Genomic DNA, 16,787 nt, shown 5'->3' with positions numbered 1-16,787 from the left:
TATTACTCCCTGAACTCCAAGCCTGTAAAACAATCTCGTAGCTGCTTGTCATTCACCCTCCCAAGAGTCGGGCAATGACTGGAGACGGCTGGATCAGGTGTCAAGTCCCCAGAGCCCAAAGGATGGATCCTGACAATCAGCTTATTACACTAAAAGGTTCTTAAACACACTCTTTCCAAGGGGGTTTCCTCTGCTTGGATAACTTTAAACACTCAGCTTCACAGGGCCTTAATTATTCAGACAAAATTACAGCTCTGTATCAAGTGCAGCTCCTTTGTTTGTGTGAAAAAAAACTTCTCTATTTTCTGAACACACTAGCCTTTAGCACTCTCCACAAAGCGACGGGAAGGACAATGGGAGCTTCTGGTATGGAACAGAGCTGGTAAGGACATTCAAAATAATAATTTGATCTGCCAACCAGGTCTGCAGAATGTGCTTGTTGTGTCTGCTCAGGTCCCATTGAACTTAACCATGTTTTGGTTTCATTGTTTTTATTCACCTGCCCCTAAGGTCACATGGCAGGTTACATTAAAACACAGTATTAAAAACTTTAGCTCGTAAAAGAAGAGTTGGGGGACCAGTGGCTCCTCAGATGCTGTTGGACTCTCACCCCCCCATCACCCCTAGCCAGTATGGCCAATGATCAGGAATGATGGGAACCCAAGAAGATCTGGAAGGCCACCATCCCTGATGCAGAGATGAAAAGGGAGTCTCTCGGAATACAGCCTGCTTCACCCATGACTCCGCATAGCGGTGAACACACATTTGCCACCAGGGTGTAGACAGGGCAAGAAGCTGAGGCCCAATCCTGCCTCTTTGGCAGGTGCAACTGCTGTGCTTTTGCAAAGACCTGCTTGCCATCGTGAAGCGATGCCCCTTGCCTAGATTGAGGCATCTGTGTGCTACTGTACTGTCTGCTTTTTTTTCTTTCAGCTATATCTGTTGTTTTATTGCATTCTAATGTTGCTCCTCGCTCTGGGATTGTGTCAAAAATGAAGAGCGGGTTATGAATGATGTAAACAAATAAACTGCATTTTAATTAGAAACAGCAATGTATTGACATGTGAAAGGCAAAAAAGAAGTGTGCCCATTGTAAAAACGTTAAACTGCCCTAAAATATATATACAGTTGGCCCACGAAGTCATCCGAGAACCAAGCAGTGTCTTTCTTAGCATTATATACATAGCAAGGTTAGCGACTATTTTCCAGCTTGAGGGCCATGTTAGTGGGTAGGCAATCTTCTGGGGGCCGCGTGCCAGGGATAGGCAGGGCCAGGGGCAAAAAGTGGGTAGGAACAATAGATGTGACACCTCTGCATAGCAGGGCACATTCCAGCAAGACAAAAATCAGAGTTTTTCTCTCTCTCTTACTTCCACACACAAACATTGTATTATATTATCCACTCAGGCAAGAAAGAGGCATTATCACAGTTCAAGGAACTTGAAGAGGTGGCAGAACAGGACCAGTGAGCGTTGTGGGCCAGAAAAAGGGGGTATGGCCTTGGAAAAGTCCCAAGGGCCACATAGTGAGGCCCGGAGGGTCATATAGTGAGGCCCAGAGGGCCACATTTGCCCTTGAAGCCTGAGTTTCCCCATTCCTGCACTGTAATGTTTACCACTTGCAAGAATACAGAACTTCTTATCGTAAATCAGAAAGGCAATACATGAACCAAATTCCTTTTCTATTTTAAAATTCCCCTTTCCAGCAGCCAGCAAACAAAAGATCTTGAGCAGCGCCACACATGCTTTCCGTTCCAAGAGAAGGCTGTTACCGTACTAGAATGTGGTGTTTAAAAATACTTCTAAGAATTTGAAAGATGGGCTGCCAATTGTTCTGTTACACCACTTTACAGCAATGCAAATAAGGCGTTTTATCTACCAGACTGGAAAAGCCAGAGACAGCCAGATGGAGCATTGGCTACATCACAGCCTTTTGAGAATAGGCTATAGAAATTGGCAAGCCTTTACTAAAGCAGCCCACTGACCCATATGATTCAGGGCAGAGGGACTTTGATTTAATACCTAGCAAATCCATACTGAAGTCACCTTGCAGAAAGGTCTCTTTTGTATTTTCTCATTGCAAAACGGGCTGACAGCAACTGAGCTCTTAGACTGTGCATTGAAGTTCTTCTCCAAGTAAGCAACGGGCGAGTAAAGCACATTAACTACCTAGGCAGCTAAATCAGTCAAGTTCATTTACTACTTAGTGATGCCCAACAGAAGATGGAAGCAAGTGGCCAATTTTCATTTTCTACCATTTTTTTAAAAAAAACACTGCACAGTGAAACAAAGCCATCAGAATTTTCTATCGAGAGAGAAGCAGTAAATAAACATTCTTACTGTGTCTTGTCTTCATGCTGTCTAAGGTGCTAAGTTAGGCTTCTTTTAGAAAGCCCAAGTGTTTGAAAACAAAATCCACACCTGGTACCAATTAAAATGTACAGTAATAGCACATGATACAGTCCTTCCTGGACTATACTATTCCAGAATACAGTAGGACAGCTACATGATGAAATGCTCCAACACATTGTTTTTTTTAAAAAAAGATTCCCTGCACATGGGAAATTATTTAAGTCAGATCTTCCACCTTCCCAGAAAAGTGGTAAAGCAGCACATACTGTTGTGACCCTTACATTACTCAGGTACCACCTGAACTGCCCTTACCTGTCCATTTTTGATAGTTTGGTTGATGAATACTGCCAAATAGATGATGCACAGGCACCCACAAAGAGCTTATCACACAGAATGGCCTTTGCACAGATTAGCTTTCCAGTGGCCTTCCTCACCCAGCAGTTGGAACACATGGATCAGGATTTTTGCTCCACATTATTAAGGCATCGCTCCAAAGTCATGGGCTCTCCGGGCAACATGGTTCGATGTCTTAATTGATTCATTCTATCAGGCTTTATCGTTTGCTTAAAAGTCAGTCTGGGAGTCGGCATCCCCACTGGATGATTCACAAGCGACAAGCTACAGATTATCTCTATCCTGCAGCAAGAGCTCTCTCCTTATACATGCCATGCCATCTGGCCAGTAAGATTATCCACCGCGTTTCCTTTCACGGCCTAGCGCACAATAAGGCTGCAATGTAAGCAAAAAAGAGAGCATATTTCGCTTCGGGACAGCAGGCAATATAGCAATAAAAAGCTAGAGAGAAACACGAGGTGAGTCAAAGAAAAACCCTTCACACAACAAAACCAACTCCCACATGTGGAAGTTGTGGGGAGAGGCTGTATCTCGGCGGTGTGGCTTCTGTCCAGCATGCAAAAGGTCCCTCCCAGGTTCACTTCCCGGAAGTACAGCTGGGGATGTCCACCAACAGAAATCCTGGAGAGCTGATGCCGGTACTGTACGTGTCAATTCTTCTGACTGCATTCAGTGGGGCTTACTCCAAAGAAAGTGGGGTTTGGATCACAGCTACCTTCCGTTAATCGTCTCAGCCTAACCAGCCCTCGAAAAAGGCTGCTCTGTGGGTAAAACTGAGATAACTACTTACAGGATATAGGACTGAAAGTGGTTTGCCATGAAGGGCAAGATGAAAGAAACCTATATTAGCTAAATAAAAGGGAAGGTTCCTCAGCTCTTCTCTAGTGGTGAAAAAGGGTGGAGTGTTAATCCACTAATGATTATGAGAACACACCAGGTAAATCGGGCAAGTGTCATAGCTTAATGAAGCACTTTAAGAACATTCCCATAACCATGCAATGAGACTGTGGAAAAGCCGCACCATTTTTTTTTATCATGTATAACACACACCCCACGCAAACTAGAAGGTACAGTAGGAATTAGGCAATCTGTGTTCAATTATTTTTTGAACTCGCCCTACAGCAAAGAATGATGACTCTAATGTTATTAGTTGTGAGACTAGAACCAGATACAGTAGATATATATGCTTGGTTAATTTTGCTAGAATTCAGCAGTGCCATTTTATAGATTTTTCCTCAGGTGAGATAACCCACAGCATTTGGGATTTTTTTATAATGCCTCATAGTAAGCAGCGACGCTTCTCTTGCATTCGTCTTCCAGTTCTGCAACACCTTGCGGAGGGTGGGAGGCGCAACCATGCCAGCAAGCCCACGACTTTGAGGGATTACCAGCCGTGAAGTGAAAAGAGCTTTGGAAATTTAAAGGTGGAGCTATCTGGCATAATATTCTACTAACCACCACAAGCGATACAATTGAGAGAATAAACTCAAGAACCATTTCATGGTAGGGAGGACTGTTCCAAGGCATTACAAGCATTTCACTTAAGGTGGAAGAGAAGCAAAATACAAGAGCTGCAAGGTAACACCTGAAGAGCAATTTGGTGCAAATGATAGGAGCATCTATTCAGATTTTGCAAACTGCTAAGTTCTTAAAACTTGAGATATACAGTATACCTAAATAGGAGATTCCTCTCAACACAGCATGGAGCACAGAAAATGAAGCCACATTTGGTTCTTGTGTTCTGCTCCAGTCCCCTGCACCTCCCAGTTAGGGTTAGATATTAACTCTGCAAAGAATTGGGACATTTTTCTTCAAGTCAGGAGCCAAATAATCCTGATTGCATTTTTACTGATATATTTTTATTTACTGCATTTATTTCCCACCTTTTTCTCCAAGGGGCTCGTGGTGGTGTATATGGTTCTTCCCCATCTCATTTAATCCCCCAACAACCCTGTGAGGTAGGTTAGGCTGAGAGGGAATTACTGGCCCAAGGTGGCCCAGTCTGCATTAGCAGACAAAGAAATGTTCGTCTTTTCCATGTCATCCACTGCATTTATAACCTGCCTTTCAACGTAAGGTCCCATTGCAAAAACACAAATTCTAGAGCGGCAGTTGCTGTTTTAGTCTGCTACAAAAGTACATTTTAGTACTTCAATGCACTACAGCACAATCCTAATCATGTGATTCAGGAATAAGTCATACTGAATTAAATGAGGTAAATGTCTGGATTACTAGAAGTGATAGAGGGGACAAATTTGAAGACATATCAGTATTGAAAGTGACTCATGCTTAATGCTCCTTGCTTCCTAAAAAGTATACTGTATTGGACAAAAGTGGAATGTGATTAGGAAGACAACTAAGGCTGCAAGGCTAACCTTACTTATCTGGGAGTAAGCCCCACTGACTTCAACTTGTTTCTGAGCAGACATGGTTAGGATTGCTCTCTAAAGCAGTACTCTGATACACATTTACCTGGAAGTCAGTCATACTGAACTCAATGGGGTTTAGTTCTGAAGAGGCATGCATAGGACACATGATAAAACTGCTGCTATCCAGCTACCCAACAGAAGAAAATTCAAGATATAACAGCAATTTAAACTTTATCTTAAAGGCATGAAAAGTTGAGTCCTGGACTCCTAAGTCTGGTGATCTGATTTACAATCAGAAACAAAGGAAACAAATATATAGGATTGAGCATTATTAAGCACAATGTGCCAGTGCTAACTCTGGTTCTTACCCCCCTGTGAGGCCAAAACATGGTTGACTTGGACTTAATACATTTGTGGAGATCATCAGCATTGAATCCATGTATCCCAAAGTTCTATGGCACTTAAAATGAGAATACGAAACACGAACAAAAATGTATCAGGATAGCATTTTCTAAGGATAGTGTCTTAAGGAAATCATAGCCTGTGATCCTCATTACAGCATTTCCAACTTCTCTGATGTACTTGTTGATCAGGAAACTGATTTCCCTTCTTTGTGGAGCAGAGGCCAGAATACAGTTAGCTCCATTGCCAAGTAGTAGTGGTTGAGCCACTAAGTAATAGGGACCATAAATGTAAAGTTCTTGCCAAAAGAATCTCACCAAGGTGTTTAACAACAGAAAGCATTCAGGTATTTCAAGATCTATTCTATTGCTTTGCACAACAGACTCCTGAAGACCGCGGTGGGGGGCGGGGGGCGGACATCAGTTCATGATACACTGCAATTGAAGCGGACAAGTCCTGGAGGAATCTATAGTAGGTAACAATTCTGCATCGTCAAGAGTGGCGAAAAAGCTGACCCAGGAGGTCTTTAGCATCTCCAGCTCCTACATACTTATATTGATTATGTTACATAATTTATAGCACATTTAAAACCTCAATTGAGATTTCAAGGTAGTTAAACTATATAGGGGGAAAGAGCGATCCACCATCTCTACCTTCAGTTTGTTTACAATGAACAAAACCTCAAATGAACCCTTCCCATACATCACAGCGTCTTCTTCTGAAGCAATTTAAAACAATATGTCAACTACCCTAGGAGACATTTCAGCACATAATAAATAGAGACAAGAAAAATTACTTATGTCAAAGCAAAGTCAACCTTCCCCAGGCAAAGCATCAAAGTATTTAGATAACTAAAGAAAAGGCAAGCCTGTGATTTCATCAGGTCCCATTTACAAAAAAACCCAAAGATGCTGTAGTTAACAGGACTATTAAATTGCAGTTCTTAATCCAAGTCAATAGGCTTGCCTCAGGTTTGGTTACACAAGCAATAAATTCCAGTAGCTTGTGGGCAAACCCCTGCTCTTCCACATTTTCACCTGCTGTGGGTTTGTTTTCAATTATGGGAAACTGCAAAATCTACTGCACAAAGTGATGAAGGTGTTGTCAAGGTGTCAGCACACCTTTATTCAGCACACCTGATGTCTACACACTGCAGAAGGCCCATGATACTCCTGTTCTGATCCTTGCTAGTCAAAATGGCAGACCAGCAACCAGTAAGATCACTCCAAGTGGCACAGTCCAGAAAAAAAATGCTCAAGGACACCATGGTAGCTGGTACCTCTTCTCAACCCACCCACCCCTATTTTAGTATTGCATTGCTAAGCCAGGAGTAGTGGAAAACATCTTGGTGAGATGAGCAGTATCTCAGGATTTTCAGGACTAAGCTATGTATTACCAATTAATGTTATTGACAGACATGTACCGGTATCTACTTCCAAGCATGACATAATATAAGTGTGTAGCATATGTGTGGTGACATGCTACACACTATGCTACAAAACTGTTATTAGGAGAGTTTGAAAGCTACCAGTACCCATACAATTGTTCCCTACTGTAAAATCCAGATGTTTGATTCAGCCTGGTCTTCAGGTACTCCAACACCTATCTTAACAGAATTTCTACATTATAAATATGAATTAATTTTACAAATCCTAGCCATCACTTTATCACACTCCTAAGAAACATAATTTTGTGATAACCCTGAAAATCCTCCTTTCAGAGATCCAACCCACCCAAAAGAATAGCTCAAGGTTAAATATGGGTGTGTAAACATGACCTAGGAAAGCATTTGCAGATTGCTTTCTTAACAAATTATCCTGGTTCCAATCACATTTCTTGCTGCTCTGTCATATCAAATTGTATCCTCGTAGCAATCAATCCCTCTTGGATTATTGCAGCCTGCAAAGATTTTCGCAACATGAGACGCCTACATTTTCTTTGTAGGATTAAAACTGAAACAACACTAGGTTTGGATTAGGCCTGGGGTGACATTCTGCAGCCTGATTTTATCTCTGGAAATTCTTCGTAAGAAGTTAAAAATAGGAGGACAAAGGGCATAGATTTATTTTTTATTTTTTTGCCATGTTTACCAGTAATTTGATCAGCACAATTCACATACATCATACCAAATTGTTTAATGAATTATAGTAATGTACATTCTGCATCACTTGGCCTTCTGAAGTACTGCCATCCTGTGCTGCATTTCAGCAGCACCGTAGCATGCATAAAGAACCTGAGAAGATTAATGTTTGTGATTATCTTTTGTGCGATTCACCAGGAGAAAGCTAAAGGCAGAGACAGAGAGAAACACTGAAGCAAAAGAGCTGCCTGCTACGCAGAAAGGGAAATGGTTCCTGCAATTATGATTCATGCTGCGGAGCAGAACATGTTAAGAGATAATGGAGAAGCAGAGGGAAGGCTGACACATTTCTGGTGAGAAGAGCTGCTACCGACAAGTCCTTTGCAGAGAACTACAAGGAGCTCCAGCACAACACCTCACGAAGCAGCCCTCTCAGGCTTGGCATCAAAACAAGTGCAGTAGGGCGCCTTTGCAGCTTTTACAGGAAATAAGCTGCTGCACATATATGGAAATCACATGTAAAAGAGAAGGTGCTAAAGGAATTTCAGGGCTCCCAAAGAGCCATAGTCATTCAGAACATATGCAGCTGTGGGCTCTAAGGGCTCAGTAGGAAAGATGATCTCAGACCGGGGTTCGGTGGTGGTGGTGGTTTTTTTGGGGGGAAATCCAGGTGAGTGAAGGCCAGCAGGGGCTATGAAGAATATACCAGTTTTTACCCAGAACCAACCGGTCCAGGTAAACTGTGCAAACTGTGTTAAGGAAAACTGGTGTTGTCTACAGCCATTGGACGAGCACCTAAGAAAATGGATACTCTCAGGTGACTGCGGACTAGTCAGCATTTGGGAGAAATGGGGCTTCAGTGGGGCATTCATTGCCTGAAGGGGGGGGATGCAAGGTCGAAACACCAGGTGCCTGCGAGATCTCTGGGCTCCAAGGCAGGCAATTAGCCTTCATTTCAAGGCATGTCCCCCAGCCAGCCTTCGCACGGATGTCCCTGGGCTTCAGAAGCCTCCCCAGAACAGACGCCGCTGCTGCTGGTGCAGCAACCCTTTCCAAACAGACAGCGGGATTATTATTATAATACAAAATAATAACAGGATCCAGCTCGTTTAACTGCTGCCTTGCCAAGGGAGATGCAAGGCTGCATCGAGCAAGGCAATGGGCCGAGGAGGGCAGAGGAAAGGCAGATACGGAGCGGGGCGCGGCTGCACGGGTGGAGGGGCAGCTGGCGTCCGGCGGGCCGCTCGGGGCAGCCTTCGGGGTCCGGGCGGGCGCTAAGGACCTGCCCAGGCGCAGAGACAAGGGGGGGGGTGAGCGGTTCTCCGCTGTCCTTACCGTGGATGCCGGTCTGGTGAGTCATGGCTCCGGATCAGGTCCGCTGCAACAGATCCCACCCTGGCCGCTTGTCTCCCGGGCAGGAAACGGCTCCGACTCCAGCACCGCCCGCTTCCGGGTTGCTGCCGACTGGAGCAGGAGGGGCTTGAGCGGGGTCCGCCCGGAGGGAGGGCCGCTCTTCGGCGGAGGGGGCAGAGGGCGGAGCGTCGAGGCAAGAAGAGGCGAGGGCGTACCTTGTAGGCTTGCGGGGAGCGGGAGGGGGTCAAGGCCTGCCTGAGTGCGAGCCCCTCCGGGAAAACGGAATGCTGTACTGTATATGCAGAGAGAGTATGGCAGTTTGCTTGAAGGCCTTGCTGGGGAAATTACCTAGCACAAACTATGCATTGTCCCATCTATTGCATTTATCAGAGCCCACCCCTTCCACATCCCGTGCCTCATTTAGTCCCATAACAACCCAGTGAGGTGGGTTAGGCAGAGAGACTGTGACTGGGCCAAGGTCACTCAGCGAACTTCATGGCTGAGTGGGGATTTGAACCCAGGTCTCCCAGGTCCTAGTCCAACCCTCTGAGGAGAACCAGAGGACTAAAGAACTGCCAGTGGATAAAAAAAGCTCCAAAGATCCAGCACTTAGCTGACACACATGATGCACAGTTTCGTTAAAGCCACAAAGACCATCTATGGGCCAATAAATCATGACATATGCCCCCTATGCTCAACAGATGGTACCACACTTCTAAAAGATAAGCTACTACGGTGTTGCATTGCCCTGGAAAGAACATTACCAGCATCTCCTTAATCGCAACTCCCCCATAGATGCCGAGGTCCTTACACAAATCCCACAAAAACAAATTAGAGGTGAGCTTGCAGTATCTCCAAATCTGGGGAAACCATCCCAAATATCTTCGCTTACAAAAAGCTTAGCCTGTCGCTCAACATCCAAAAAACCAAAGTACTGCACCAACAAGCACAAAACAACCCCTCTGCAGTGCCACAAATCCAACTCAGTAGTGTAACATTGGAAAGTGTTGGTCACTTATCCTACCTGGGCAGTTATCTTTCCACAAGGGCCAGCATTGATGCCAAAATCCAGCATCGCCTGATCTCTGCAAGTGCAGCTTTCTCCAATTGAAGTGCAGTGTGAAATATTCTATCAACAGTGCCTCTGAAAATTTTTACACATCACTTGGGAAGACAGGCAAACTAATGCCAGTGTACTGGAAGAAGCAAAGATCACCAGTGTCAAAGCAATGATTCTTCAACATCAACTTCATCGGGCTGGTCATGTTGTTTGGATGCCTGATTATCGTCTTCCAAAGCATCTACTCTATTCTGAACTTAAAAATAGAAAGCGTAATGCTGGTGGTCAACAAAAGAGGTTTAAAGATTCTCTCAAGGCAAATCTTTCAAAATGTAGCATAAACACCAACAACTGGGAAACAATGGGAGCCTGCAAGTGATCTCATTGGAGAACATCCTTTACCAAAGGTGTCATGGACTTTGAAGAAGCACAAACTGAGTGAAAAGGAGAAACGCGCTAAGAGGAAGGCACGATCAACTCCCACCCTGAAATCTATGTCCCCCACTGTGGAAGGACGTGTGGATCCAGAATTGGCCTCCACAGTCACTTATGGACTCACCGTTAAGACTGTGCTCATGGAAGACAATCTTACTCGGCTACAGGTAATCACCAAAGCAAGGGTGTACCCACCATGGGGCAAGTTAGGGCAGCTGCCCTACTCTAGAAGCAGGGCTGGTGGGCAGAGGCGGAGCACAGCCCGGCGAAGCGCGAGTTCGCCATTCCCGCCGCGCCGCGCCGCACCCTCCCTCCAGCTCCCTGGCGCGCCCTCAGGCAAGGCCAAGAGCGGCGGGGAACCAGGGAGCGCGGCGCGGTGGGCGGGAACGCCGAACTCGCGCTCCGCTGGGCTGGGCTCCGCCTCCGCCCACCAGCCCTGCTTCTAGGGAGGGGCACAGCCCGGCGGAGCGCGAGTTCACCGTTCCCGCCCACTTTGTGGCCCCTCCCCTTCCGTGCCTTGGCCCCTCCCCTTGCCCCCCCCTAGTTTTGATCCTGGGTACGCCCATGCACCAAAGGATAAGAATTAGTATTAGTAATAATAACTTCATCATCATAAAAAACATGGATATAATCCGCAATGCATGCCAGGTGTTGGAGCAGCATCCTGGATTAAAGTCTTTTCCCTTTCTTTGCATTATCCTTCAGCAATGCTCCATGAGGAATGGGATGGGGTGACTAAGAGGTTTTTTACTCCTTGTGTAATCAATAAAACACCATTTTTAAAATTTATTACTACTGTACCGTAGTAAGGAATACAAGGCAGTTTCTAGTTTACTTACAGTTGTTAAACAACAGCTATAAAGGTTCAGCCAATCAAATCAGTACATTAAACACCATATTACACAGAGGTGGGGGAAATGTACTGTCACACTAATATAAGGTCTGAATCCTATTTCGTCAAGTGCCCAAGTGAGAGGAAAGCCTCAATCTGGCTACCAATATAGATGAGGGCACCTGGGAGCCTCACTCACCATATAGAGAGCAAACCTAACACACCTGGCCACACAAAACAGCAAGCATCATACAGGGGCACGTGTTGCCATTCTCATGCAGTGCATGCTGGCATGGCCACTCCTGTATTAAAGCATTTGTTTGAGTGAAAGTAGGCAGGTGCTAGGTAGATCAATGAGGATGTGGTGGCAAGGGCTCAAAATACAGGGCAGTTTGTGTGTACCCTGCACCTCACAACAGGCTTTGCCTGTATCTGTTGGCTGTGAGTCCTGGAAGACCTGCTCACTATAAAAGCTAAGGCTGCCCATCGGACTCTTGGGTTAGGCAGCGACAATTTTGCACGTGTCCAATTGTCGTGTGACTGCTGATGTGCAGGTCCTTTTGAACCCGGAAAAGGGCAGAGTATAATGGGGTATAACGGGGCAATGCAGGGTTATGTGTTCTCCACTGACGCACATGGGGCAAGGTACAGAACCCCACACAAAATATTCACTGCCTGTAAGGTGAGGCCTGATTGATGGATTCCAACTATAAAAGCTAAGGCTGCCCATCGGACTCTTGTTGTAAGCTACTTTGAGCATGGTTTTATCCATTGAAAGGTGGCATTTTATTACTATTTTAGTTATTTCTTTCTCCACCTTTCAGGGCAAGGTCTCAGAGGGCGCTTTACCACTTTAGCATGTGCAATTTCAGATGTCGCGTTAGTATCTTTGTCAAATATATTTTCATAATCTTGCTTTTAAAAGCTGCCTTTATGTCAGGCTGTGAATTTACATCCTCTCTTCCAGTGGGTGTATCTCTAGGATTCTCTTATTGCTGTTGTTGGAAACAATAATTCTTTCTTGATACTGATAACTACTCTCTTGAGCACCAGTGGAACATATTGCCCCTAGTACCACATTCATACTAGCTGAACAACATCACTGAAAGGGGTGGCAAAGCATACCAGGAAGCTGTGCTTATTGTAAGCAACACACCTAATTAGATACAGACTATAAGATAATAAATAAATATTGATATATTTTATTCAATTAAAAAAGAGTGCACTGATTATTCTGTGCCATTGCTAGGCAAACCAAACAAGGACACTAAATCCAATCATTAGTACAGTACAGTAGTTCAAAGGATTTCATGATATCTTTTGCTGGATACTGAACTTCTCAAGAGTCCGGAGTCTGCTTTGGGGTCTTGCTGCCATCTGGTGGACTGAGAGCACTTTGCATCTCCTGCAATTTCAACAACCAAGTGCCTATAGATATAGGAATTGTGCAGTCTTAACCTGAGCCTTGAATGGAGTCTCGATTGAATGGAATGGACTGCGAAAAATAAAGCAGCCTTCTTTGAGATGCTGGGTAGCTGAACTGCTGTTTGCTCTTTTATAGAATAAAATCAGCATCTGTATTGATTATTCTGACCATTATGCTAATTGTAACACAGCATCAATGTGGTTTTTTTAAATAATATATTTATTAAGATTTTCTCAAACAGAAAAAGTATACAAAACACAAAAAGAAAATACAAAATACAAAAAATACAACAATACAAAAAATACAAAAACAAAAATTCTAACTTATAACCCTTATTGTCAATCTATTGACTTCCTCATTCCTCCTCCTTCTGCGATTCTTTACATATCTTCCGTAGTAAACTCTAAATCTAATATACTTCTAATTGTTACTTTAATATTACCTTATTTCTCTATCTTTTACATCTTAACCTTTTATATTCTATCCAAATCTTTCCTCTTAATTAAATTGTCATCAACTTCTAACAATTCTTATTTTACACCATTGTATTATCTACAACCTGCATCAATGTAGTGAAGTCCTCCAGTGCTGGAGAGGGGGGTATGTAAAATATAGTAAACACAGTGCATGGTTCACATTGTGTCGCCCAGCCTAAGCTTTCACAATGAGCATCTTGTCTAAAGTGGTGCCTGATTAAGTCAGGAAACTTTTGTCATTAGTTTACATGCTGTTGGAATAAGTAAACATTGCTTTGCAGCCCTAATTCATAGTGCTAAAAGACAGTCGGCTCTGCCCACCTCCACATGGTCAGTTTCCTTATCAAGAGATAAGGATGCTTTCAGATATGTGTTTACTTACAAATACAGAAGAGTGTGGACTCGTAAAGCAGGCAGTGCAACCTCAAATCCTGCGTCAGATTCTGCCAAAGGAACAGATAGCTGCAGCCCCCAAAAGGCTGAACTCCAGCTCCATGAGCTAGCCTAGTCCCCTTTTAAGTCCTCTAAGCCAGTGGGTACCCCACAACTTGTACCAATACTTTGCATACGTTAAGTGTGTGAAAGAACCTTTCAGGGGCACAGTTACCCCATTCAGGACCAGGGAGTCCTCCACACCTGCCCGCCTCCTGTCCCCCACAAACAGTACTTCTGTCTTGTCAGGATTCAACTTCAATCTGTTAGCCGCCATCCATCCTCCAACCGCCTCCAGGCACTCACACAGGACCTTCACCGCCTTCACTGGTTAAAGGAACTGGTTTGGCTGGTTTCTTGTTGTAGATTCTACCCCACATAGTCGTACCTCGCTTTGTGGCCGGGATCTGTTCCGGAGTCCTGGCCACTAGCCGAAAAGGACGCAGGGCAAAGCGCTGCATCTGCATACATGCGCGGAGCGGTTTGCACTTCTGCACATGTGTGAGCAGCAAACCCAGAAGTAACCTGTTCCAGTACTTCCGAGTTTGCTGCGGACGTTCGCCAGAATGGATGCTAGACAAGGCGGACGTTCACGGAGGTATTACTGTACAGAGAATCACATGGGAGGGACTCAGGCTATCATCCAGACTGACACCCCAAACTCATAACAATGTATATATATAGTGAATAACAACAGTTAAGTTCTTTATTCAGTTCACAATAATAAAAGCAAGCCGGCCTTGTATCAGTACAATGTATTTTTATCTTCCCCCCCCCCCACTTAAATACACTTGGTTTCATCTCTACTCACACTTGCAACTTGCTCCCAATATTCCCTTTAACTGCAAATTTATGGGCATTATTTATTATAATGAATAGCCAGGAAAAATGAGACAGCTACACTGATCACGTTTAGCACATTTACTCACACTGTTATAACGCAGACACCAACAGCAACACAAACATTGCCAGCCTCACTTCTTCAGCATCATTACTTGCCAGACTGATTAGCCCCTAAGTTGTGAATTAATTTGTGTATCTGTGAAGCTAAGGTTAAGATGAATAGCAATCACCGTCAGGGGCCCATGAATCTCTAATGTGACATATGCTGCAGGTCAATCACAAGATCAAAACATCAATCTTTATTTTCAAATATAAATGGTCACGCATCCAACAAAAAAACAGCAATGTTGAGGGCCAAATGACATTTGATGAGCACCATCCAAAACTGGATGTGTGCCTATTTCTTTCCAGAAACTCACCCTGGAATAGTTTGGATTTGGTAGGGCCTTAAACCCTACCATTCCAAGCCAGTTCCCAGATGCATATCACAATCCCCTCTGAGTTGTTAGTATTACTCATAGAGTGCAAATCATAGGAGCAGAAGACAAGTGTTGTGTGGTTAATAGTGACTATGCGGGGATCATCTGTACAGGCATGGGTGTAGCCATGGGGGGTGCAGCTGCCCCCCTAGATCCACAAACATTATTGAAAAGCATTGAAAGTACTCAATTATTTGAGGCTCTGTCACCCCACCCCTACAGCAGAAGCCGGCCCCCCTGTAATGTCCTCTTCACAGGGTATTTTGATTTTCCAACTTTGATTTCCTAAAAGAAGCTCAACAATTTTGGCTGCCCCACCCCGCAACAAAAATCCTGGCTATGCCCATGTGTACATGGGAAAATAATTAAGGCTGCTTCGTTGGTGACATGGCCCTGGTCCCAGCTGGCCTCCCCATGGCTGCTTTTAGAAAATGGAAAAGATGTTGGGGAGCCAGTCAAGATTTCCCCCCCTCTATATCCATGCTGAGATCTGCCACCTGAGGATAGCACTGTATTTACCCGATTGCCAAGGCTGAAGTCAGTTGCAGGTCAGCACAAAGAAACAGTCAGTTGTCAGTGAAGTTAACTCTTTATTCAAGGAAACAGCAGGCAACTCAGCAATACTCCCCATTAGGTCTTGCCCTTATAGAGTAGTTGCTAGGACTGAAGGTCTCTGTCTGCCATGACTTCTAAGACTCTACCAGATGTTTCCCAAGTAGTCTCAGCACCTCCAGTCTCAGTTCTGCCCAATATTCTCCCTCTGACCTCTTCTTGTTGTCCCTCCACCAATCCCCAGGCTCTGAGTCTGGGATCTCCCTTGAGGATTCCTTGGCTGGCCCTTCCAGCCATTTCTCAGCTTCCAGCCAGTCCCTGACACTGATTGAGGTAAGCTCTATTCTAGTCTATGGAAACCTTTGCCACAAGAAATCTTTTCATTTCTAATGTGTGACAAGACACTCCTGATTTTTATGGCAATAGTCCAAAATGCCTTCTCTCTCATGATACAATTTGAGCGTTTATTTGTATTGCTTCAAAACCTATCAGCTTGAAGCATGTGAAAAGCGATTCATTCACAATAAAACAAAGACAGTGTGTGCATAGCTGCTTAAGTAGCTGAAGTAATCATGTGATAATGAACTGCTAAGATTCTGCGATGTTGACTTGGAGCAGCTGGCTGGAGAGAGGCTCTTGTTCCAGAAAGGTTATGGCAGCTTTTATTTTCATAAAGGGTGTAATCAGAAAGCAAAATTTACACAAACCAGAATGCTCATCTGCATTGCTAATGACCCACCTCTGCTTTCAGTTCCACGTGATCAAACCTGCATAGCACATGAGGTAGGAGAAGGGGCAATCTAACCTTTGAATGAACCTTTCTGCTTCATTGACTATGCAAAAGCCTTTGACTGTGTCGACCACAGCAAACTATGGCAAGTTCTTAAAGAAATGGGAGTGCCTGATCACCTCATCTGTCTCCTGAGAAATCTCTATGTGGGACAAGAAGCTACAGTTAGAACTGGATATGGAACAACTGATTGGTTCAAAATTGGGAAAGGAGTACGACAAGGTTGTATATTGTCTCCCTGCTTATTTAACTTATATGCAGAATTCATCATGCGAAAGGCTGGACTAGATGAATCCCAAGCCGGAATTAAGATTGCCGGAAGAAATAGCAACAACCTCAGATATGCAGATGACACAACCTTGATGGCAGAAAGTGAGGAGGAATTAAAGAACCTTTTAATGAGGGTGAAAGAGGAGAGCGCAAAATATGGTCTGAAGCTCAACATCAAAAAAACCAAGATCATGGCCACTGGTCCCATCACCTCCTGGCAAATAGAAGGGGAAGAAATGGAGGCAGTGAGAGATTTTACTTTCTTGGGCTCCTTGATCACTGC

General features: G+C 44.3%; 1 protein-coding gene across 4 annotated transcripts in view; it reads right to left on the bottom strand.

Annotated features, from left to right (window-relative positions):
• Window positions 1-9,041, bottom strand: part of TWF2 (twinfilin actin binding protein 2) — a 65,510-nt gene extending 56,469 nt beyond the window's left edge. For all 4 annotated transcript variants that reach the window (XM_035106112.3, XM_035106114.3, XM_035106113.3 and 1 more), the window contains exon 1: window positions 8,892-9,041. In XM_035106112.3, the coding sequence (XP_034962003.1) occupies window positions 8,892-8,916 (25 nt within the window). In that variant the 5' untranslated portion in view covers window positions 8,917-9,041. The remainder of the gene's footprint in view (window positions 1-8,891) is intronic.
• Between the last annotated feature and the right edge of the window lie 7,746 nt (window positions 9,042-16,787).

This window comes from Zootoca vivipara, chromosome 2, assembly GCF_965207765.1.
Source record: "Zootoca vivipara chromosome 2, rZooViv2.hap1.1, whole genome shotgun sequence".
NCBI lineage: Eukaryota > Metazoa > Chordata > Lepidosauria > Squamata > Lacertidae > Zootoca > Zootoca vivipara.
The sequence above is the reverse complement of the archived record's forward strand: the minus strand, read 5'-3'. Positions and strand labels throughout refer to the sequence as shown.